General features: G+C 44.6%; 1 protein-coding gene across 1 annotated transcript; it reads right to left on the reverse strand.

The window, feature by feature from the left end:
* Positions 1–589: 589 nt before the first annotated feature.
* On the reverse strand, positions 590–24,604 carry LOC139411873 (E3 ubiquitin-protein ligase KCMF1-like). Its single transcript, XM_071158623.1, has 10 exons — positions 24,445–24,604; positions 21,180–21,347; positions 19,956–20,095; positions 15,574–15,675; positions 14,745–14,913; positions 6,320–6,408; positions 5,831–6,042; positions 3,972–5,690; positions 2,782–3,718; positions 590–1,349 (listed from the first exon to the last, which is right to left on the reverse strand). Exons 1-8 carry the CDS (start codon positions 24,458–24,460, stop codon positions 5,399–5,401), a joined length of 1,188 nt encoding a protein of 395 aa, XP_071014724.1. The 5' UTR covers positions 24,461–24,604; the 3' UTR covers positions 590–1,349; positions 2,782–3,718; positions 3,972–5,398.
* Between the last annotated feature and the right edge of the window lie 890 nt (positions 24,605–25,494).

Genomic DNA, 25,494 nt, shown 5'->3' on the forward strand with positions numbered 1-25,494 from the left:
TCATTATTTCTCACTCTCACCAAGTGGCCATTAGTCTTGTCCCCAGGCCATCATTGTAAATGAGAATTTGTTCTTTACCGACTCGCCTGGTTAAACAAAAATAAATAATTGACCATGCCGCAGTCCCCCCCCCCCTTATACATTCAGACTGCTCTTTACAGCTAGACACCGTATAGAAACCTACAACTACTAACACTCCCCTCATAGGTATGCTGGCACTTTCAGAATACCAAGTGTGAGGGATGAAGATTGTAAACTACTTTATGGTTAGTTTCAATCCAGGCCTAGTTCTCCTATCATTCTTTCTAGTGTGGTCGTTCAGCAGACGCTCTGATCCAGAGAGACTTACAGGAGCAATTAGGGTTAAGTGCCTTGCTCAAGAGCACAGACAGATTTTTTTTTTTTTTCTTCTCTCACCTAGTCAGCTCAGGGAATCGAACCAGCAGCCTTTTCGGTTACTGGCCAAATGCCCTTAACCGCTATGCTACCTGCCGAAAAAAATAGATGGTTACCTGCTGGGCACCTCTTTCTACAGAATAGTGACGGGGATGTCGCATTTAGGAGTCTCTAGACAACGATGGTGTGGTTCATTTTACATCCAAAACTAATTTTATTGTCCTCCCCAAGTTGAACAGTTTACCCTGCTTTTTTTTTATTTTTAGCATTTTCCAAAACACCAAAAACATGTAATCATACATTGCATTTTGTTAAAGGTAGCATTGGAGGCATACAAAGGGTCGTCTAAGAGACAGATAGATAGAGAGAGAAGGACTCTCTCCAGTCACTCTGTCGGATTAGCATCTCTGCAATTGAGGAATACTGTCAGTCGGGGGGGGGGGGGGGGGGGGACTATGTAAACTGGCAGGAGAGTGTCGGTGTCATAAAGTACTGATCTAGGATCAGCCCCCTCCCCCATGTCTGTCCATATAAATCAACCATTGTGATGTAAAAGCTAAAAGTGATTCTATAGCAAACACCTACTTTCAGACCTGCCTTTTAGAAGACAACACTCCCTACTTTCAGACCTGCCTTTTAGAAGACAACACTCCCTACTTTCAGACCTGCCTTTTAGAAGACAACACTCCCTACTTTCAGACCTGCCTTTTAGAAGAAAACACTCCCTACTTTCAGACCTGCCTTTTAGAAGAAAACACTCCCTACTTTCAGACCTGCCTTTTAGAAGACAACACTCCCTACTTTCAGACCTGCCTTTTAGAAGACAACACTCCCTACTTTCAGACCTGCCTTTTAGGAGAAAACACTCCCTACTTTCAGACCTGCCTTTTAGAAGACAACACTCCCTACTTTCAGACCTGCCTTTTAGAAGACAACACTCCCTACTTTCAGACCTGCCTTTTAGAAGAAAACACTCCCTACTTTCAGACCTGCCTTTTAGGAGAAAACACTCCCTACTTTCAGACCTGCCTTTTAGGAGAAAACACTCCCTACTTTCAGACCTGCCTTTTAGGAGAAAACACTCCCTACTTTCAGACCTGCCTTTTAGGAGAAAACACTCCCTACTTTCAGACCTGCCTTTTAGAAGACAACACTCCCTACTTTCAGACCTTTTAGAAGACAACACTCCCTACTTTCAGACCTGCCTTTTAGAAGACAACACTCCCTACTTTCAGACCTGCCTTTTAGAAGACAACACTCCCTACTTTCAGACCTGCCTTTTAGAAGACAACACTCCCTACTTTCAGACCTTTTAGAAGACAACACTCCCTACTTTCAGACCTGCCTTTTAGAAGACAACACTCCCTACTTTCAGACCTGCCTTTTAGAAGACAACACTCCCTACTTTCAGACCTTTTAGAAGACAACACTCCCTACTTTCAGACCTGCCTTTTAGAAGACAACACTCCCTACTTTCAGACCTGCCTTTTAGAAGACAACACTCCCTACTTTCAGACCTGCCTTTTAGAAGAAAACACTACCTACTTTCAGACCTGCCTTTTAGAAGACAACACTCCCTACTTTCAGACCTGCCTTTTAGAAGACAACACTCCCTACTTTCAGACCTGCCTTTTAGAAGAAAACACTCCCTACTTTCAGACCTGCCTTTTAGAAGACAACACTCCCTACTTTCAGACCTGCCTTTTAGAAGACAACACTCCCTACTTTCAGACCTGCCTTTTAGAAGACAACACTCCCTACTTTCAGACCTGCCTTTTAGAAGAAAACACTCCCTACTTTCAGACCTGCCTTTTAGAAGACAACACTCCCTACTTTCAGACCTGCCTTTTAGAAGACAACACTCCCTACTTTCAGACCTGCCTTTTAGAAGACAACACTCCCTACTTTCAGACCTGCCTTTTAGAAGAAGACAACACTCCCTACTTTCAGACCTGCCTTTTAGAAGACAACACTCCCTACTTTCAGACCTGCCTTTTAGAAGAAAACACTCCCTACTTTCAGACCTGCCTTTTAGAAGACAACACTCCCTACTTTCAGACCTTTTAGAAGAAGACAACCCTCCCTACTTTCAGACCTGCCTTTTAGAAGACAACACTCCCTACTTTCAGACCTGCCTTTTAGAAGACAACACTCCCTACTTTCAGACCTGCCTTTTAGAAGACAACACTCCCTACTTTCAGACCTGCCTTTTAGAAGACAACACTCCCTACTTTCAGACCTGCCTTTTAGAAGAAGAAAACACTCCCTACTTTCAGACCTTTTAGAAGAAGACAACCCTCCCTACTTTCAGACCTGCCTTTTAGAAGACAACACTCCCTACTTTCAGACCTGCCTTTTAGAAGAAAACACTCACTACTTTCAGACCTGCCTTTTAGAAGACAACACTCCCTACTTTCAGACCTGCCTTTTAGAAGACAACACTCCCTACTTTCAGACCTGCCTTTTAGAAGAAGACAACACTCCCTACTTTCAGACCTGCCTTTTAGAAGAAAACACTCCCTACTTTCAGACCTGCCTTTTAGAAGACAACACTCCCTACTTTCAGACCTGCCTTTTAGAAGACAACACTCCCTACTTTCAGACCTGCCTTTTAGAAGAAAACACTCCCTACTTTCAGACCTGCCTTTTAGAAGAAGAAAACACTCCCTACTTTCAGACCTTTTAGAAGACAACACTCCCTACTTTCAGACCTGCCTTTTAGAAGACAACACTCCCTACTTTCAGACCTGCCTTTTAGAAGAAAACACTCCCTACTTTCAGACCTGCCTTTTAGAAGAAAACACTCCCTACTTTCAGACCTGCCTTTTAGAAGACAACACTCCCTACTTTCAGACCTGCCTTTTAGAAGAAAACACTCCCTACTTTCAGACCTGCCTTTTAGAAGAAAACACTCCCTACTTTCAGACCTGCCTTTTAGAAGACAACACTCCCTACTTTCAGACCTTTTAGAAGACAACACTCCCTACTTTCAGACCTGCCTTTTAGAAGACAACACTCCCTACTTTCAGACCTGCCTTTTAGAAGAAAACACTCCCTACTTTCAGACCTGCCTTTTAGAAGAAGACAACACTCCCTACTTTCAGACCTGCCTTTTAGAAGAAAACACTCCCTACTTTCAGACCTGCCTTTTAGAAGACAACACTCCCTACTTTCAGACCTGCCTTTTAGAAGAAAACACTCCCTACTTTCAGACCTGCCTTTTAGAAGACAACACTCCCTACTTTCAGACCTGCCTTTTAGAAGAAAACACTCCCTACTTTCAGACCTGCCTTTTAGAAGACAACACTCCCTACTTTCAGACCTTTTAGAAGAAGACAACCCTCCCTACTTTCAGACCTGCCTTTTAGAAGACAACACTCCCTACTTTCAGACCTGCCTTTTAGAAGACAACACTCCCTACTTTCAGACCTGCCTTTTAGAAGACAACACTCCCTACTTTCAGACCTGCCTTTTAGAAGACAACACTCCCTACTTTCAGACCTGCCTTTTAGAAGAAGAAAACACTCCCTACTTTCAGACCTTTTAGAAGAAGACAACCCTCCCTACTTTCAGACCTGCCTTTTAGAAGACAACACTCCCTACTTTCAGACCTGCCTTTTAGAAGAAAACACTCACTACTTTCAGACCTGCCTTTTAGAAGACAACACTCCCTACTTTCAGACCTGCCTTTTAGAAGACAACACTCCCTACTTTCAGACCTGCCTTTTAGAAGAAGACAACACTCCCTACTTTCAGACCTGCCTTTTAGAAGAAAACACTCCCTACTTTCAGACCTGCCTTTTAGAAGACAACACTCCCTACTTTCAGACCTGCCTTTTAGAAGACAACACTCCCTACTTTCAGACCTGCCTTTTAGAAGACAACACTCCCTACTTTCAGACCTTTTAGAAGACAACACTCCCTACTTTCAGACCTGCCTTTTAGAAGACAACACTCCCTACTTTCAGGCCTGCCTTTTAGAAGACAACACTCCCTACTTTCAGACATGCCTTTTAGAAGACAACACTCCCTACTTTCAGACCTGCCTTTTAGAAGAAAACACTCCCTTTTTATACCAGTCTTGTGGATCTTCTATGGTCCTCTTGTGTAACATGTCTAATTACCTCCTTTATGTAGTGTTATGCATACTGTATGAAGCTTCTCTCTGGATATGCAACTCAAAAAAACTGAGCCACGGGTCAGTTGGCATTAAGCAGAAGGTCACATGGCACCGTAAGTGATATTAAACACGTGGTAGGAACTAAACCATTCAATCAACAGTCTCTGAGGAGTGAATCATTTGTGTAGAACTAAAATTAAAATAAAAAAACACCCCCTATAATTGACAGAGCAGGTTAGGAAGATTAGCCATAGACCGAACACACATATGCTATCCTATAGGAGTTAAAACATCTCTACGATGATACCCGACTCCCCGATTTGTGATAGCAGTTTAATATGGAACAGTGACTGTAGTTGAGAAGAGGGAACACAGTGGTGAACAATCTGGACGTGCCAACGTTTGTTGTGGCAAACCATCAAAGTAGGTTTTGATAAATATCCAGGAACACAGAGGCGTAGGAGGAGAGAATCTGGGAAGACGTCTCCTTAAAACCCACTGGGTTTTAAGGGATAGGGGACAAGGAGTATGCAATTGAGATCTTCCCACTGTCTGTCTGTCCTCTTGTGTGTCTGTGGACGACTCTATGATAATAAATGATCAAGCTGCTATACCTACCCATCTATCTGACCTACGTTCACCTGCTGGGGGCCAAGCAGTCAAACACGTCTTCATGTGGAGTTGATTATCCGCTTTCATTCATAAACATTTATATAGATGTATTATAAATTGTTCAATTGCCTCTTGCTCACAACACTCGCTCTCTCACGTTCACATTCTGTGTCCTGTCATGTACACATTGTAATAGAATGTGGTGGTGGTGTGGGGGGTTGACAGATGAGATGACAATCCCCCCCCCCTCCCCCAACTTTGTAGTGGTGGCTACGGCAACGCCGGGGGATGCTGCTCGTTCTTCAGTTCTCGGAGGTTGAGGTTCTGCAGAGCCACGTCTAGGGTCATGACCCCCACGCAGCCCATATCTTCGAAGGCGGCGAAGCCATCCGAGCCTCGCGTCACGGCATCGTGGTAGTCACGGAGATCGTCGTCGTCTTCGCTGTGTTCGGGATTGGCCAGCAGGGTGGAGAGGAGGAGCTCCGTGACGAAGAGAGAGCGGTCCGCCCACTGGCCCTCACATAGCTGGTGTTCCGCCTCTGACAACCTCGGCTCACTCAGTCTGGAGGGGGAGGGAGGATGGAGGGGGGACAAATGGAGCTCTATTACAAAAACAATCCATCACCCACATCTAACGGGCAGACAAGCCTCTTGCTCAAGAGAATAACTAGTATAAATGAAGTGTAGCAGACAGTTGCCAACCTGTTGAGAAGGAACTGGGAGGTGCTGCTCTGTGTTTTGGGCTCCTGCTGCTCCGGGTTGGGACTAAGGTTGTTGAAGAAGTTGGAGCCAGGGTTGGCGTTGTGATCCCCTGCGTGGTTGGAGGTGCGGCTGCCGCGTTGCGAGGTGCCCCGGGCCGTCTCCAACTGCTGTCTGGTAGCCTGGGTCTGCTGCCAATCCACCTGGAGCTGCATCTACAGGACGAAGTGATGAGGACGAAGAAGACCGAAGTGGGAGGAGGAGGAGAAGATGAAGACAGGAAGTTGGAAGAGTGGGAAGCGGAGGAGAGGGGACGGAGGAAGTGATGAACAAGAAGTCATAGAAGACAATGAAGAGTTAAAGTGCTTCACTTAAGGGCATAAATGGCAGAAGAATTGCATCAGATTCTAGGCTACTGATAACAACAACCGGAGGGCTCTGGGATTCGAACTGTTGACCCTCTGGTTGCTGACCCTCCTATGGACTACCTACCTGGAGCTGCTGTAGCTGGGAGGCTGAAGGACCTGAACTCAGCTGGCTGCCCGCCGACCTACGCACCCCTGACAACTGGGACAGCAGCTCTGCGAGGCGTGGGGAGGAAGAAGGGGTTAAATAAAAATGTCATTTCTGTCTGTCCATGTGGCAGTCTGTCCATGTGGCAGTCTATCTGGGCCGGTGCCATTAAAAAACAGCAGTGGTAGGCATTGAACCAAATGGATTAAAATCGGGATTAAAAACAGGATTAGGATAACTAAGGAATGTGTCATGGCAACACCGACACGAACACTGTCTTTACTGATAGACTGGTCTGTCAGGGCCTTGGGTGGGAGGGGGGTGTTAGTCTTGACTGGTCTATTGGGGGGGGTGGGGGCGGGTATGTACTAAGGGTGTGTGTTGCACAGTGCATATTATTTTTTAGGAATCTGTTGTGTGTGTGTCCTACCAGTGTGTGTGTGTCCTACCAGTGTGTGTGTGTCCTACCAGTGTGTGTGTGTCCTACCAGTGTGTGTGTGTCCTACCAGTGTGTGTGTGTCCTACCAGTGTGTGTGTGTCCTACCAGTGTGTGTGTGTCCTACCAGTGTGTGTGTGTGTGTCCTACCAGTGTGTGTGTGTGTGTCCTATCAGTGTGTGTGTGTCCTACCAGTGTGTGTGTGTCCTACTCCAAAATGTATGAAAATAAAAGGCACGCCGACATCATCTAAAATACAACTTCTACCTCCAGAAATGAGCCGAAATGAACACATTGGACCATGCATATAGGCTATCCATGGTGTACATTATCAGATGAACATATTGGACCATGCATATAGGCTATCCATGGTGTACATTATCAGATGAACACATTGGACCATGCATATAGGCTATCCATGGTGTACATTATCAGATGAACACATTGGACCATGCATATAGGCTATCCATGGTGTACATTATCAGATGAACACATTGGACCATGCATATAGGCTATCCATGGTGTACATTATCAGATGAACACATTGGACCATGCATATAGGCTATCCATGGTGTACATTATCAGATGAACACATTGGACCATGCATATAGGCTATCCATGGTGTACATTATCAGATGAACATATTGGACCATGCATATAGGCTATCCATGGTGTACATTATCAGATGAACACATTGGACCATGCATATAGGCTATCCATGGTGTACATTATCAGATGAACACATTGGACCATGCATATAGGCTATCCATGGTGTACATTATCAGATGAACATATTGGACCATGCATATAGGCTATCCATGGTGTACATTATCAGATGAACATATTGGACCATGCATATAGGCTATCCATGGTGTACATTATCAGATGAACACATTGGACCATGCATATAGGCTATCCATGGTGTACATTATCAGATGAACACATTGGACCATGCATATAGGCTATCCATGGTGTACATTATCAGATGAACACATTGGACCATGCATATAGGCTATCCATGGTGTACATTATCAGATGAACACATTGGACCATGCATATAGGCTATCCATGGTGTACATTATCAGATGAACACATTGGACCATGCATATAGGCTATCCATGGTGTACATTATCAGATGAACACATTGGACCATGCATATAGGCTATCCATGGTGTACATTATCAGATGAACACATTGGACCATGCATATAGGCTATCCATGGTGTACATTATCAGATGAACACATTGGACCATGCATATAGGCTATCCATGGTGTACATTATCAGATGAACACATTGGACCATGCATATAGGCTATCCATGGTGTACATTATCAGATGAACACATTGGACCATGCATATAGGCTATCCATGGTGTACATTATCAGATGAACACATTGGACCATGCATATAGGCTATCCATGGTGTACATTATCAGATGAACACATTGGACCATGCATATAGGCTATCCATGGTGTACATTATCAGATGAACACATTGGACCATGCATATAGGCTATCCATGGTGTACATTATCAGATGAACACATTGGACCATGCATATAGGCTATCCATGGTGTACATTATCAGATGAACACATTGGACCATGCATATAGGCTATCCATGGTGTACATTATCAGATGAACACATTGGACCATGCATATAGGCTATCCATGGTGTACATTATCAGATGAACATATTGGACCATGCATATAGGCTATCCATGGTGTACATTATCAGATGAACATATTGGACCATGCATATAGGCTATCCATGGTGTACATTATCAGATGAACACATTGGACCATGCATATAGGCTATCCATGGTGTACATTATCAGATGAACATATTGGACCATGCATATAGGCTATCCATGGTGTACATTATCAGATGAACATATTGGACCATGCATATAGGCTATCCATGGTGTACATTATTATTATTATTATTATTATTATATTATTATTATTATTATAATAAGAATTATCTCCGTCGCCTGATGCAGCAGGGTGAACAGAAATACGTATACACAGGTAACTGCCCAAATAATGGAAAAACTTGAGTAAATGAGGGATACAAAGTGCATTGAAAGCAGGTGCTTCCGCACAGGTGTGGTTCTTCAGGTAATTAAGCAATGACATCCTGTCATCTATAGAATAGCTTCCAAACATACCCTCGTAAAACTGACTATTCTACCGATCCTGGACTTCGGCGATGTCATCTACAAAATAGCTTCCAACACTCTACTCAGCAAACTGGATGCAGTCTATCACAGTGCCATCCGTTTTGTTACCAAATCCCCTTATACCATCCACCACTGCATCCTGTCTGCTCTAGTCAGCTGGCCCTCGCTACATATTCGTCGCCAGACCCACTGGCTCCAGGTCATCTACAAGTCTCTGCTAGGTAAAGCCCCGCCTTATCTCAGCTCACTGGTCACGATAACAACACCCACCCGTAGCACGCGCTCCAGCAGGTTTATCTCACTGGTCATCCCTAAAGCCAACACCTCCTTTGGCCGCCTTTCCTTCCAGTTCTCTGCTGCCAGTGACTGGAACAAATTGCAAAAAAAAATTGCTGAAGCTGGAGACTTACATTTCCCTCACCAACTATCTGAGCAGCTAACCGATCGCTGCAGCTGTACACAGCCCATCTGTAAATAGCCCATCCAACTGCCTACCTCATCCCCATATTGTTTTTATTTACTTTTTTTTGCTCTTTTGCACACCAGTATCACTACTTACACATCCTCCTCTGCACCTCTATCACTCCAGTGTTAATCTGCTACTTTGTCATTACTTTGCTACTATGGCCTATTTTATTGTCTTACCTCCTCATGCCATTTAGACACACTGTATATAGACTTTCTTTTTTTTCCTATTGTGTTATTGACTGTACGCTTGTTTATGTGTCACTCTGTTGTTGTTTCTGTCGCACTGCTTTGCTTCGTCTTGGCCAGGTCGCAGTTGTAAATGAGAACTTGTTCTCAACTAGCCTACCTGGTTAAATAAAGGTGATGATTTAGGCTACCATGGCTATGCCCCCCCCCTATAGGTTGAAAATTCCCCCATCTACAGAGCAGGACTGGTCACTGAATGGTTTGGTGAGCATAAACTATATGCCCTGGGCCATCTCAGTCACCAGAGCTCAACCAAATTGAACACTTATGGGAGATTCTGGAGTTGGCCCCTGAGACAGCATTTTTTTTCCCACTACCATCAACAACAAAAAACACCAAATGATGGAATTTCTCATGGAAGAAGATAAGAGTTCCAGACACTGGTATAATGTATGCCAAGGCGCATTGAAACTGTTCTGGCTCATGGTGGCCCAATGCCCTAAAAACATGGTGTTTCCTTTATTTTGGCAGTTACACACTTTTTGTGTGTGTGTGTGTGTGTGTGTAATGAACAGCTATAATAAAGACTGGACGGTCGGGCATTCGAGCGGTTGCGTCCATTTCTACTGTAAAATGGACTCTACAAAGTGATGAAATGTAGCCCTGTTGTGGTGACCGTATTACCGCCACACCGGCAGTCATGAGTCATGAAGGCAGTCAAATTCCACTTGACCCTTTAGTCACGGCAATTAAGCTTCGCCAAGCTCCGATGCTGCTCCTGGTCGTAACCTAGTAGCTAACTGCCTGGTACTCAGCACTCTATTTTCCCTCTAATCACTCTGACATCAATGCTAAATGTATTTTTATATTAACAAGTCAGTTTAGAACAAATTCTTATTTACAATGACGGTCTACCCCGGCCAAACCCATACGACGTTGGGCCAATTGTGCGCCGACCTATGGGACTCCCAATCACGACCTATGGGACTCCCAATTACGGCTGGTGGTGATGCAGCCTGGAATCTAACCAGATTCTGTAGTGACGCCTCTAGCACTGAGATGCAGTGCCTTAAGACCGCTGGCCACTCGGGAGCCCAAAAATCGAATCAAACACTTCACGAGAGCAACATTTCTATAGCCTATACAAGTGCGTGAGAAAACAGGAGTGATGGCCTCTTAAAAAGAGGAGGCTCCCATCAGCTTTCTATAGGCTAACCTTAATATATGTATTTCTCAACTTTCCTAATATTAAGCACATTGCTTAGATTTACAACAGGAGTATAACCTAGCTGGCTGGCATGAAAATAAATCATAGGAAAAGCGTTCTCCATTTCCTATTTAAGTGCATAGATATGCATTTCCTCTGCCCCTCTTTCGATACAGGTGCATGATTAATGGTCCAATCGAAATTAACTAAATGTCACGTTATTTAGTATATGTAAAGACAAGATTAAATCAAGAATAGTGTGATGAGTGACAATATTAGCCCATCACTAGTGAATGATCCCCAATTTAAGGCAAGAAACTGACTTTTTTTGGCAACTTTTTCTAATCATAGTCGCACAACTCATGTAGCCTAGCCTATGTTTTAATAAGGTTAGTATCACAACTCATGTAGCCTAGCCCATAGGCCTATATGTTTTAATAAGGTTAGTATCACAACTCATGTAGCCTAACCCATAGGCCTATATGTTTTAATAAGGTTTATCACAACTCATGTAGCCTAGCCCATAGGCCTATATGTTTTAATAAGGTTAGTATCACAACTCATGTAGCCTAGCCCATAGTCCTATATGTTTTAATAAGGTTAGTATCACAACTCATGTAGCCTAGCCCATAGGCCTATATGTTTTAATAAGGTTAGTATCACAACTCATGTAGCCTAGCCCATAGGCCTATATGTTTTAATAAGGTTTATCACAACTCATGTAGCCTAGCCCATAGGCCTATATGTTTTAATAAGGTTTATCACAACTCATGTAGCCTAGCCCATAGGCCTATATGTTTTAATAAGGTTAGTATCACAACTCATGTAGCCTAGCCCATAGGCCTATATGTTTTAATAAGGTTAGTATCACAACTCATGTAGCCTAGCCCATAGGCCTATATGTTTTAATAAGGTTAGTATCACAACTCATGTAGCCTAGCCCATAGGCCTATATGTTTTAATAAGGTTAGTATCACAACTCATGTAGCCTAGCCCATAGGCCTATATGTTTTAATAAGGTTTATCACAACTCATGTAGCCTAGCCCATAGGCCTATATGTTTTAATAAGGTTTATCACAACTCATGTAGCCTAGCCCATAGGCCTATATGTTTTAATAAGGTTAGTATCACAACTCATGTAGCCTAGCCCATAGGCCTATATGTTTTAATAAGGTTAGTATCACAACTCATGTAGCCTAGCCCATAGGCCTATATGTTTTAATAAGGTTAGTATCACAACTCATGTAGCCTAGCCCATAGGCCTATATGTTTTAATAAGGTTAGTATCACAACTCATGTAGCCTAGCCCATAGGCCTATATGTTTCAATAAGGTTAGTATCACAACTCATGTAGCCTAGCCCATAGGCCTATATGTTTTTATAAGGTTAGTATCACAACTCATGTAGCCTAGCCCATAGGCCTATATGTTTTAATAAGGTTAGTATCACACCTCATGAGGCCTGGCCCATAGGCCTATATGTTTTAATAAGGTTAGTATCACAACTCATGTAGCCTAGCCCATAGGCCTATATGTTTTAATAAGGTTTATCACAACTCACGTAGCCTAGCCCATAGGCCTATATGTTTTAATAAGGTTAGTATCACACCTCATGTAGCCTGGCCCATAGGCCTATATGTTTTAATAAGGTTAGTATCACAACTCATGTAGCCTAGCCCATAGGCCTATATGTTTTAATAAGGTTTATCACAACTCATGTAGCCTAGCCCATAGGCCTATATGTTTTAATAAGGTTTATCACAACTCATGTAGCCTGGCCCATAGGCCTATATGTTTTAATAAGGTTTATCACAACTAAAGTGGCCAAATAACTTGTTAATTTAAGCACATTAATTCATCTGTTTTACAAGGGGCGTAACTGTTATCATATATAAGCAGTGCGTGACTTTCAAAAAACATTTTACCTTTATTTAACTAGGCAAGTCAGTTAAGAACAAATTCTTATTTTCAATGAAGGCCTAGGAACAGTGGGTTAACTGCCTGTTCAGGGGCAGTACGACAGATTTGTACCTTGTCAGCTCGGGGATTTGTAATTGCAACATTTTGGTTACTAGTCCAACGCGCTAACCACTTGGCTACGCTGCCGCCCCAAAGCCATTTGGCATAGCCACATCAGGACATAACATAAGGACAACTCAGAGTATGCTATTCTTTTATTCGGAAAGACTATATTTTCTTCAAATCATGCTTCTTTAGACCTGTCTAAAATAAATAATGGCTATATTACATGGATTTATTAGACTTTTTAAAATGGCATGTTGGCTATGTGTGGAAGCCAGGAGATGCTACATGTGTTTGTTGAATAACAGTCAATTACCATGAGACAGACAGTGTTTTGCTTTACAATAACCGTGACCGCCAAAGTCCTAGCTGCGTGCCATTCCAAATCATGTCCAATCAATTGAATTTACCACAGGTGGACTCCAATCAAGGTGTAGAAACATCTCAAGGATGATCAATGGAAACAGGATGCACCGGAGCTCAATTTCAAGTTTCATAGCAAAAGGTCTGAATACTTAAGTAAATAATGTATTTCAGTTTATTTTTTAATAAATGTGCAAAAAAAATGTAAAACCTGTTTTTGCTTTGTCATTATGGGGTATTGTGTGTTTTAGAATGAAAACATTTCCTTTAATCCATTTTAGAATAAGGCTGTAACTAACATAAAATGTGGAAAAAGTCAACGTGTCTGAATACTTTCCGAATGTACCGTACATTTTAAAGTAGTTATCGGCAGAGAAAGGGGGGAAGTCACAGCCATTTTCAAGTCTGGCCGTAGATTTAAGCCAATTTAAAAAATAAAAAAAATTTAAGTCAAAACTAACTAGGCCACTCAGGAACATTCAATGTTGTCTTGGTTAGCCTTGTGTTTTAGTGTCTGTTTGAAAAGTTGTATTATTGTTAAAAAAAAACTCCCTAGTCCTTCCCGATGAGCATACCCATAACATGATGCAGCCACCGCCATTCTTGAAAATATGAAGAGTGGTACTCGGCCATGTGTTGGGTTTGCCCCAAACATAACACTTTGTATTCAAGACATAGTTAGTTTCTCTGTCAAAATGCTTTGCAGTTTTACTTTAGTGCCTTGTTGCAAACAGGATACATGTTTTGGAATATTTGTATTCTGTACAGGCTTCCTTCTTTTCACTCTGTCATTTAGGTTAGTATTGTGGAGTAACTACAATGTCGTTGATCCACCCTCAGTTTTCTCCTATCACAGCCATTCAACTCTGTTTTAAAGTCACCGTTGGCATCATGGTGATATGCCTGAGGGGTTTCCTTCCTCTCCGGCAACTGAGTTAGGAAGGACGCCTGTATCTTTGTAGTGACTGGGTGTATTGATACACCATCCAAAGTGTAATTAATAACTTCACTATGCTCAAAGGGATATTCAATATTTGTTTTTTTGCCCATCTACCAATAGGTGCCCTTCTTTGCGAAGCATTGGGAAACTCTGGTCTCTGTGGTTGAATATGTTTGAAATTCACTACTTGACAGAGACCGTCCAAATAATTGTATGTGTGGGGTACAGAGATGAGGTAGTCATGTTAAACACTTATGTTGCATGGACTCACTCTGCAATATGTTAAATTGTTAAGCAAATGTTTCCTCTTGAACTAATTTACCGTAACAAAGGAATTGAATAATTATTGACGCAAGACATTTCAGTTTTTCATTTGTAAAAAAATAAAAAATTCTAAAATCATAATTCCACTTTGACAGAATGGTGTATTGTGGGTAGACCAGTGATTCAATCCATTTTTTTAAAATCAGTCTGTAATGTAACAAAATGTGGGAAAAAAATCCAGGGGTGTGAATAGTTTTCGAAGGCTCTGTAAATATATTTCGTAGAACAGACTTCTGCATTAGGCGGTGTCATCTCCAAACCAGCCATCCCCATCCTACCTCCTATAGGATCCATGGCCTCCCTGTTGTAGTTGGAGCTCTGTGTGGTAGAGCTCCCCCCGGAGGTTGACGAGGTGAAGTGCATGTTGGATCGACGGGCCCTCGGCCCCCCTAGACCCCGACCCGGGTGGATCATCCTACGCACGTGCCGCACCCCGCTCGACTCATCGTGGAGCAACACCGTCAAGGAACATCATGGACACGTCATGAATATACACAACATGTAAATAAAAAGATCCCAGAAATGTTCCACACAAAAATATTATTTCTCTCAATATTGTGCCCAGATTTATTTACATCCCTGTTGGTGATCATTTCTCATTGGCCAAGATAATCCATCCATCGGACAGGTGTGGCATATCAAGAAGCTGATTACACAGGTGCACCTTGTGCTGGGGACAACAACAACAACAAAAACATCTTAATGGCTAGCTAGCCCTATTGACTTACTATGGGGTTGTGATCTACACACATCAGTGGGTATTATAGGCAGGTAAACATGCCAAAAAGAAAAACCATGTATTTATTATCAAGATAGAATATTAATATTGTAGTCAGGCAAGATATGAGATGTGAAGAGGCAAAGTCAGTTTATTTTCTCTCTTCAGCCCAAACAATTTTCGCCACCGATTTTAGAGAAATATTGCATTACATCGTCTTTACGTCCTTTTCATTGAAGCTTGCGTTGACGCACGCTTTCGAAAATATTTACAAGCGAAGTACGCATCCCAAGAAAGGCCTCCCTTTTTTGCATACTTTGATTTGGACTCATTCGTGCTCAAAGAACGGTAGTGTGCCTATTGGGAAAGACCCTGAGGGTAAAGGATATCAAGTCTCTGGGTGCTCTGTGTTCAAGTGTGAGATGAGCAGCGAAGTCGCCCGTCACGTGATTAGGGTCTCCGCCAGGCAGCACAGCACATATGGGACAGATCTGGAGAGGGAGGGAGAGAGAGATAGAACCAAGGGTTGGAACCAAAATTGGAGAGGGGGAGAGAGAGAGAGAGAGAACCAAGGGTTGGAACCAAAATTGGGGAGAGAGAGAGAGAGAGAGAGAGAGAACCAAGGGTTGGAACCAAAATTGGAGAGGGAGAGAGAGAGAGAACCAAGGGTTGGAACCAAAATTGGAGAGGGAGAGAGAGAGAGAACCAAGGGTTGGAACCAAAATTGGAGAGGGAGAGAGAGAGAGAACCAAGGGTTGGAACCTAAATTGGAGAGGGAGAGAGAGAGAGAACCAAGGGTTGGAACCAAAATTGGAGAGGGAGAGAGAGAGAGAACCAAGGGTTGGAACCAAAATTGGAGAGGGAGAGAGAGAGAGAACCAAGGGTTGGAACCAAAATTGGAGAGGGAGAGAGAGAGAGAACCAAGGGTTGGAACCAAAATTGGAGAGGGAGAGAGGGAGAGAACCAAGGGTTGGAACCAAAATTTGAGAGGGAGAGAGAGAGTGAGAACCAAGGGTTGGAACCAAAATTGGAGAGGGAGAGAGAGAGAGAGAGAGAACCAAGGGTTGGAACCCAAATTTCTTTCCAATCGTTCATTCCACTGTTCTGAACAGCAAAATAAAATGTTCTTAACCGAAAGGTCATGTTTATATAATTCCTTTTTTATTTTTTTACATTTACCTCAACATTAAAGTGATCTATCAATCAGTGCGGATAGAGCAGCTTGCCGTGGACTGGGCCGTGGACTGGGCCGTGGACTGGGCCGTGGACTGGGCAAACTGTTTACATGCGTTGGACAGACAAGTGTAGGGCGCTAGATGAGTTATACCTCCGGAGGAGCAGCTTCTATCAAGTTCGGGCGGCAGGTAGCCTAGTGGTTAGAGTGTAGAGGAGGCAGGGTATCCTAGTGGTTAGAGTGTAGAGGAGGCAGGGTAGCCTAGTGGTTAGAGTGTAGAGGAGGCAGGGTAGCCTAGTGGTTAGAGTGTAGAGGAGGCAGGGTATCCTAGTGGTTAGAGTGTAGAGGAGGCAGGGTAGCCTAGTGGTTAGAGTGTAGAGGAGGCAGGGTAGCCTAGTGGTTAGAGTGTAGAGGAGGCAGGGTAGCCTAGTGGTTAGAGTGTAGAGGAGGCAGGGTAGCCTAGTGGTTAGAGTGTAGAGGAGGCAGGGTATCCTAGTGGTTAGAGTGTAGAGGAGGCAGGGTAGCCTAGTGGTTAAAGTGTAGAGGCGGCAGGGTAGAGGCGGCAGGGTAGCCTAGTGGTTAGAGTGTAGAGGAGGCAGGTAGCCTAGTGGTTAGAGTGTAGAGGAGGCAGGTAGCCTAGTGGTTAGAGTGTAGAGGAGGCAGGTAGCCTAGTGGTTAGAGTGTAGAGGAGGCAGGTAGCCTAGTGGTTAGAGTGTAGAGGAGGCAGGTAGCCTAGTGGTTAGAGTGTAGAGGAGGCAGGTAGCCTAGTGGTTAGAGTGTAGAGGAGGCAGGTAGCCTAGTGGTTAGAGTGTAGAGGAGGCAGGGTAGCCTAGTGGTTAGAGTGTAGAGGAGGCAGGTAGTCTAGTGGTTAGAGTGTAGAGGAGGCAGGGTAGCCTAGTGGTTAGAGTGTAGAGGAGGCAGGTAGCCTAGTGGTTAGAGTGTAGAGGAGGCAGGTAGCCTAGTGGTTAGAGTGTAGAGGAGGCAGGGTAGCCTAGTGGTTAGAGTGTAGAGGAGGCAGGTAGCCTAGTGGTTAGAGTGTAGAGGAGGCAGGTAGCCTAGTGGTTAGAGTGTAGAGGAGGCAGGTAGCCTAGTGGTTAGAGTGTAGAGGCGGCAGGGTAGCCTAGTGGTTAGAGTGTAGAGGTGGCAGGTAGCCTAGTGGTTAGAGTGTAGAGGAGGCAGGTAGCCTAGTGGTTAGAGTGTAGAGGAGGCAGGTAGCCTAGTGGTTAGAGTGTAGAGGAGGCAGGTAGCCTAGTGGTTAGAGTGTAGAGGAGGCAGGTAGCCTAGTGGTTAGAGTGTAGAGGAGGCAGGGTAGCCTAGTGGTTAGAGTGTAGAGGAGGCAGGTAGTCTAGTGGTTAGAGTGTAGAGGAGGCAGGGTAGCCTAGTGGTTAGAGTGTAGAGGCGGCAGGGTAGCCTAGTGGTTAGAGTGTAGAGGTGGCAGGTAGCCTAGTGGTTAGAGTGTAGAGGAGGCAGGTAGCCTAGTGGTTAGAGTGTAGAGGAGGCAGGTAGCCTAGTGGTTAGAGTGTAGAGGTGTCAGGTAGCCTAGTGGTTAGAGTGTAGAGGAGGCAGGTAGCCTAGTGGTTAGAGTGTAGAGGAGGCAGGTAGCCTAGTGGTTAGAGTGTAGAGGCGGCAGGTAGCCTAGTGGTTAGAGCGTAGAGGCGGCAGGTAGCCTAGTGGTTAGAGTGTAGAGGCGGCAGGGTAGCCTAGTGGTTAGAGCGTAGAGGCGGCAGGGTAGCCTAGTGGTTAGAGTGTAGAGGAGGCAGGTAGCCTAGTGGTTAGAGTGTAGAGGAGGCATGTAGCCTAGTGGTTAGAGTGTAGAGGAGGCAGGTAGCCTAGTGGTTAGAATGTAGAGGCGGCAGGGTAGCCTAGTGGTTAGAGTGTAGAGGCGGCAGGGTAGCATAGTGGTTAGAGCGTTGGACTAGTAACCAGAAGGTTGAAAGTTCAAACCCCCGAGCTGACAAGGTACAAATCTGTTGTCCTGCCCCTGAACAAACCCACTGTTCCTAGGCCGTCATTGAAAATAAGAACTGACTTGAAAATAAGTCTTAACTGACTTGCCTAGTTAAATAAAGGTTTAAAAAAAAAAAATAAAGGTCTCTGTAGCTACATGTTCCTGTAGAGAAGTCTCTGTGTCCTTATATACAGTAATATACACAGTGTACAAAACATTAGGAACACCTTCCTAATATTGAGTTGCACCCCCCGTTTTTTGCCCTAAAAAAAAAGCCTAAATTCATCGGGGCATGGACTCTACAAGGTGTTGAAATCGTTCCACAGGGATGCTGGTCCATGTTGACTCTACAAGGTGTTGAAAGTGTTCCACAGGGATGCTGGTCCATGTTGACTCTACAAGGTGTCGTTCCACAGGGATGCTGGTCCATGTGGACTCTACAAGGTGTTGAAAGCGTTCCACAGGGATGCTGGCCCATGTTGACTCTACAAGGTGTCTAAAGGGTTTCACAGGGATGCTGGTCCATGTGGACTCTACAAGGTGTCTAAAGCGTTCCACAGGGATGCTGGTCCATGTTGACTCTACAAGGTGTTGAAAGCGTTCCACAGGGATGCTGGCCCATGTTGACTCTACAAGGTGTTGAAAGCGTTCCACAGGGATGCTGGCCCATGTTGACTCTACAAGGTGTTGAAAGCGTTCCACAGGGATGCTGGCCCATGTTGACACTACAAGGTGTCTAAAGGGTTTCACAGGGATGCTGGTCCATGTGGACTCTACAAGGTGTTGAAAGCGTTCCACAGGGATGCTGGCCCCATGTTGACTCTACAAGGTGTCTAAAGCGTTTCACAGGGATGCTGGTCCATGTGGACTCTACAAGGTGTTGAAATCGTTCCACAGGGATGCTGGCCCATGTTGACTCTACAAGGTGTTGAAATCGTTCCACAGGGATGCTGGCCCATGTTGACTCTACAAGGTGTCTAAAGGGTTTCACAGGGATGCTGGCCCCATGTTGACTCCAATGCTTTGTGTCCAGTTGGCTGGATGTCCTTTGGGTGGTGGACTATTCTTGATACACACAGGAAAACTGTTGAGCGTCAAAAACCCAGCAGCGTTGCAGTTCTTGACACAAACCGGTGCGCCTGACACCTACGACCATAATCAAATGTATTGATGAAGCCCATTTTACATCAGCCGATGTCACAAAGTGCTGTACAGAAACCCAGCCAAAAACCTCCAAACAGCAAGCAATGCAGATGTAGAAGCACGGTGGCTAGGAAAAACTCCCTAGAAAGGCCAGAACCTAGGAAGAAACCTAGAGAGGAACCAGGCTCTGAGGGGTGGCCTGTTCTCTTCTGGCTGTGCCGGGTAGAGATTATAACAACATGGCCAAGATATTCAAGTGTTCAAAGGCACTTTAATATGTTTTCTTACCCATTCACCTGATGAATGACACACCTACACAATCCATGTCTCAATTATCTCCAGGCTTAAAAATATATATTTTTTAACCTGTCTCCTCCCCTTCTTCTACACTGATTGAAGTGGATTTAACAAGTGACATGAATAAGGGATCATATCTTTAAACTGGTCAGGGTGTCGAAGGAAAGAGTCGGTGTTCCTAATGTTTTGTCCACTCAGTGTATACTCACCACCTCTGAGGAGGTCTCTGTGTGCTCTGCAGTCACGTGCTCCTGTAGAGAAGTCTCCGTGTAGCCCATCCTGCCACAGTAGGGACAGGTGAAAGCCTGGGGCTGCTCCACCGAGAAGGACTCTCCCCCATAATATAGGTCTGGAAGAAAAGAGGACCGGGACGTGGTTAGACAGGACGGAAACAGCAGAGGTTAGGGAGGAGGAGACAGGATGGAAAAGCAGAGCTTAGGGAGTAGGAGACAGTATGGAACAGCAGAGTTTAGGGAGGAGGAGACAGTATGGAACAGCAGAGTTTAGGGAGGAGGAGACAGGATGGAACAGCAGAGTTTAGGGAGGAGGAGACAGGATGGAACAGCAGAGGTTAGGGAGGAGGAGACAGTACGGAACAGCAGAGGATAGGGAGGAGGAGACAGGGTTAGACAGTATGGAACAGCGGAGCTTAGGGGGGAGGAGACAGTATGGAACAGCAGAGCTTAGGGAGGAGGAGACAGGATTGAACAGCAGAGCTTAGGGAGGAGGAGACAGTATGGAACAGCAGAGCTTAGGGAGGAGGAGGCAGGATGGAACAGCAGAGCTTAGGGAGGAGGAGACAGGATGGAACAGCAGAGCTTAGGGAGGAGGAGACAGTATGGAACAGCAGAGCTTAGGGAGGAGGAGGCAGGATGGAACAGCAGAGCTTAGGGAGGAGGAGACAGGATGGAACAGCAGAGGATAGGGAGTAGGAGACAGGATGGAACAGCAGAGCTTAGGGGGGAGGAGACCGTATGGAACAGCAGAGCTTAGGGGGGAGGAGACAGGATGGAACAGCAGAGCTTAGGGAGGAGGAGACAGGATGGAACAGCAGAGGATAGGGAGTAGGAGACAGGATGGAACAGCAGAGCTTAGGGGGGAGGAGACCGTATGGAACAGCAGAGCTTAGGGGGGAGGAGACAGGATGGAACAGCAGAGCTTAGGGAGGAGGAGACTATATGGAACAGCAGACCAAATACTTATTTTCCACCAAAATGTGCAAATAAATTCATTAAAAATCCTACAATGTGATTTTCTGGATTTTTTTTCTAATTTTGTCTGTCATAGTTGAAGTGTACCTGTGATGAAAATTACAGGCCTCTCTCATCTTTTTAAGTGGGAGAACTTGCACAATTGGTGGCTGACTAAATACTTTTTTGCCTCACTGTAGTTGTGTGTCTGTGGTTTATATGCAAGTGTGTGTGTGTACTCACCGTAGTCGACCCTGGTTAGTATACACTGCACGGCGTGCTCTGCCGTGTGCCTGGTGGTCGTGGCGCCGCCCTCGTAGCACGAGGCACACAGGTCGTAGTCGTAGCAAATTAAACACTTGTACCGCTGCCCCCGAAAGTTACCTTTCAAACACGCGTCGCAGCTCACACCTGGGGAAGGACACAACATTAACAGGACCGAGTCAAACCCAACACCACCACACAGGACCGAGTCAAACCCAACACCACCACACAGGGTGTTGGTCAAACCCAACACCCCCACAAAGGGTGTTGGTCAAACCCAACACCCCCACAAAGGGTGTTGGTCAAACCCAACACCACCACACAGGGTATTGGTCAAACCCAACACCCCCACAAAGGGTGTTGGTCAAACCCAACACCACCACACAGGGTATTGGTCAAACCCAACACCACCACACAGGGTGTTGGTCAAACCCAACACCACCACACAGGGTGTTGGTCAAACCCAACACCACCACACAGGGTGTTGGTCAAACCCAACACCACCACACAGGGTATTGGTCAAACCCAACACCCCCACACAGGGTATTGGTCAAACCCAACACCACCACACAGGGTATTGGTCAAACCCAACACCCCCACACAGGGTATTGGTCAAACCCAACACCCCCACACAGGGTATTGGTCAAACCCAACACCCCCACACAGGGTATTGGTCAAACCCAACACCACCACACAGGGTATTGGTCAAACCCAACACCACCACACAGGGTATTGGTCAAACCCCCCAACACCCCCACACAGGGTATTGGTCAAACCCAACACCACCACACAGGGTATTGGTCAAACCCAACACCCCCACACAGGGTATTGGTCAAACCCAACACCCCCACACAGGGTATTGGTCAAACCCCCCAACACCACCACACAGGGTATTGGTTAAACCCAACACCCCCACACAGGGTATTGGTCAAACCCAACACCACCACACAGGGTATTGGTCAAACCCAACACCACCACACAGGGTATTGGTCAAACCCAACACCCCCACACAGGGTATTGGTCAAACCCAACACCCCCACACAGGGTATTGGTCAAACCCAACACCACCACACAGGGTATTGGTTAAACCCAACACCCCCACACAGGGTATTGGTCAAACCCAACACCCCCACACAGGGTATTGGTCAAACCCAACACCACCACACAGGGTATTGGTTAAACCCAACACCCCCACACAGGGTATTGGTCAAACCCAACACCACCACACAGGGTATTGGTTAAACCCAACACCCCCACACAGGGTATTGGTCAAACCCAACACCACCACACAGGGTATTGGTCAAACCCAACACCCCCACACAGGGTATTGGTCAAACCCAACACCCCCACACAGGGTATTGGTCAAACCCCCCAACACCACCACACAGGGTATTGGTTAAACCCAACACCCCCACACAGGGTATTGGTTAAACCCAACACCCCCACACAGGGTATTGGTCAAACCCAACACCACCACACAGGGTATTGGTCAAACCCAACACCACCACACAGGGTATTGGTCAAACCCAACACCCCCACACAGGGTATTGGTCAAACCCAACACCCCCACACAGGGTATTGGTCAAACCCAACACCACCACACAGGGTATTGGTCAAACCCAACACCACCACACAAGGTATTGGTCAAACCCAACACCACCACACACACACACATGGCAGTCAGGGTATAAAACACACAGACAGTATTGGTCAAACCCCACAACACACACACACACACACACACACACACACACACACACACACAGCAAGCCTACATGTTGCGTAATTTATCCATCATGACATAGAACCAACATATTGAGGTGACAGACTTAACCTAACCTACTGCACAGAGACAGAACAGTTTCACATTTCCGGGGTCCACATGATTAATGAAAAGCCACCATTGCTACAATGCCAGTGCAGGACTGATGGCCGTCGTTATGAAATACCAGTGTGACTACTATATCCAGCTAGCTATGTGAACTTCCAACTTTGACAGCAGGCAATTGATTGACTACAACAGTCTTGCTATATAAAAAAATAAAACATCCACCCTTATCAGCGTTGGTAGAAAAGCGGATGTTTCTGGTTCTCAGGGATACAGTATTTTCAACCTAACTTGTCCTGGCGTCTTTTCTACGTCAGGTTTAAAAAAAAAAATAGCTGGTTTGCAAAACGAGCCAACATTCCCCAATAGCCTGGAAATCCAACGTTGAATTTGGATTTCACTGCTTGTTTCTAGACTAAAGCATGATCGGTATAAACAACCGTGAATTGTAAATAATTTGTAAAAAAATAATGTGGTAGGTGTACACCCATGCTCCAGGTGATAAGACAATTGAACTGCACTACCAGCACTTTGAAACATTTTGTAAGTATACTTTTGTGGACATTTTTCATCTCATTCCCCCCTGCAATAAAAGTACGTTAAAATATACTTTGATTGAACATTATGGCTTGTAAAGGTCGTGAGAGGAAATAAAACGTTCCTAATCCACTCTGTCAATAATGTCCACCGTTGAATCCAACGTTAGATCTCCAGGCTGTACCGAACTGTACCGAACTAGCAGAGGTCAGAACGGAGCCAGCAAAGGTTGTTCATTATCTCGGTTTTTATTTTAGAAACCAAGAAAATAATTACGCTGGTATATATATATATTTTAGTTGTTGTACATGCTAAAACAAAAATGAAGTAAACGAACTATACTGCTGAAAGCATGAATACAGGGGCCTCATCCATGACTAATTTGATGACAGGGCATTCATTCACAACCTGTGAGTGTGAAGTTGGCAAGAGAGAAAGGGAAAGTGAAACAGAGGCAACTTAACAAGGACACTTTTGTCAAAGTGTCGAAATACTTTTCAAATTTGTAAAAAGTGTTGTTGTTTTTTTTTTTTGCCTCAGTACCTTAAACCTAATAAACAGTTAGCCAGCTAACTTATTAGCAAGTCCAACTAATGCTAACTTAGTTCTACGTGACTGTAGTTGTTTGGATAGCTATAAGAAACCAAATATGAGCTGCTTTCTTGGCCAGTGTCCTTGCGGGTAAATACAAGTATTTCTTTATTGGAAAGCAAGTATTTCTTTATTATTTAGCTACAGAAACTCGGGTAGGGGGCTTGATAAAAGTGGCCAAATGTTAAAGTGGTGCCGCCATCATATACAGGTCGATACAAAAACAACACCCTCCCATGTCACTAACCCGCTTCACCCCGGTCTCTTTATCCCGAGTTGACTTCTTACCTTCATGACGGGACATCCTATTGGGACACTAACACAGGCCCATACACGGACTCGCTTGAAGCTTGAACCAGCAACCTAGCTGTCCCTGACCTCTTAATAACTCATATGAAGGATCCGGTCTCCGCAGCCACATGTGTGTGATGTGAGAAACAATAGTGGGAATCTGCGATTCTCCTTCCAAATAAAAGTCGCACATTGGAAACTGACGTAAACAGATTAAAACAGTGGAATCGTGCCGCAATTGGACTCGATATGTCTAAAACAAAATGTGGAATGTTGTTATATATTTATTTTACTAGGCAAGTCAGTTAAGAACAAATTCTTATTTTCAATGACGGCCTAGGAACAGTGGGTTAACTGCCTGTTCAGGGGCAGAATGACAGATTTGTACCTTGTCAGCTCGGGGGTTTGAACTTCCAATCTTCCGGTTACTAGTCCAACACTCTAACCACTAGGCTACCCTGCCTCCCCATATAAATTCAGCCAACAAAATAAAAAATAATCTGTTCATTTGACGTTCTTTATGAGTCGTGATCCCAGGGTGACAACACATATATATTATACATGTTCTTTATGAGTCGTGATCCCAGGGTGACAACACATACATTCTAAATGTTCTTTATGAGTCGTGATCCCAGGGTGACAACACATATATATTATACATGTTCTTTATGAGTCGTGATCCCAGGGTGACAACACATACATTCTAAATGTTCTTTATGAGTCGTGATCCCAGGGTGACAACACATATATATTATACATGTTCTTTATGAGTCGTGATCCCAGGGTGACAACACATACATTCTAAATGTTCTTTATGAGTCGTGATCCCAGGGTGACAACACATATATATTATACATGTTCTTTATGAGTCGTGATCCCAGGGTGACAACACATATATATTATACATGTTCTTTATGAGTCGTGATCCCAGGGTGGTAACACATATATATTATACATGTTCTTTATGAGTAGTGATCCCAGGGTGACAACACATACATTCTAAATGTTCTTTATGAGTCATGATCCCAGGGTGACAACACATATATA

Source organism: Oncorhynchus clarkii, chromosome 6, assembly GCF_045791955.1.
Source record: "Oncorhynchus clarkii lewisi isolate Uvic-CL-2024 chromosome 6, UVic_Ocla_1.0, whole genome shotgun sequence".
Lineage (NCBI taxonomy): Eukaryota > Metazoa > Chordata > Actinopteri > Salmoniformes > Salmonidae > Oncorhynchus > Oncorhynchus clarkii.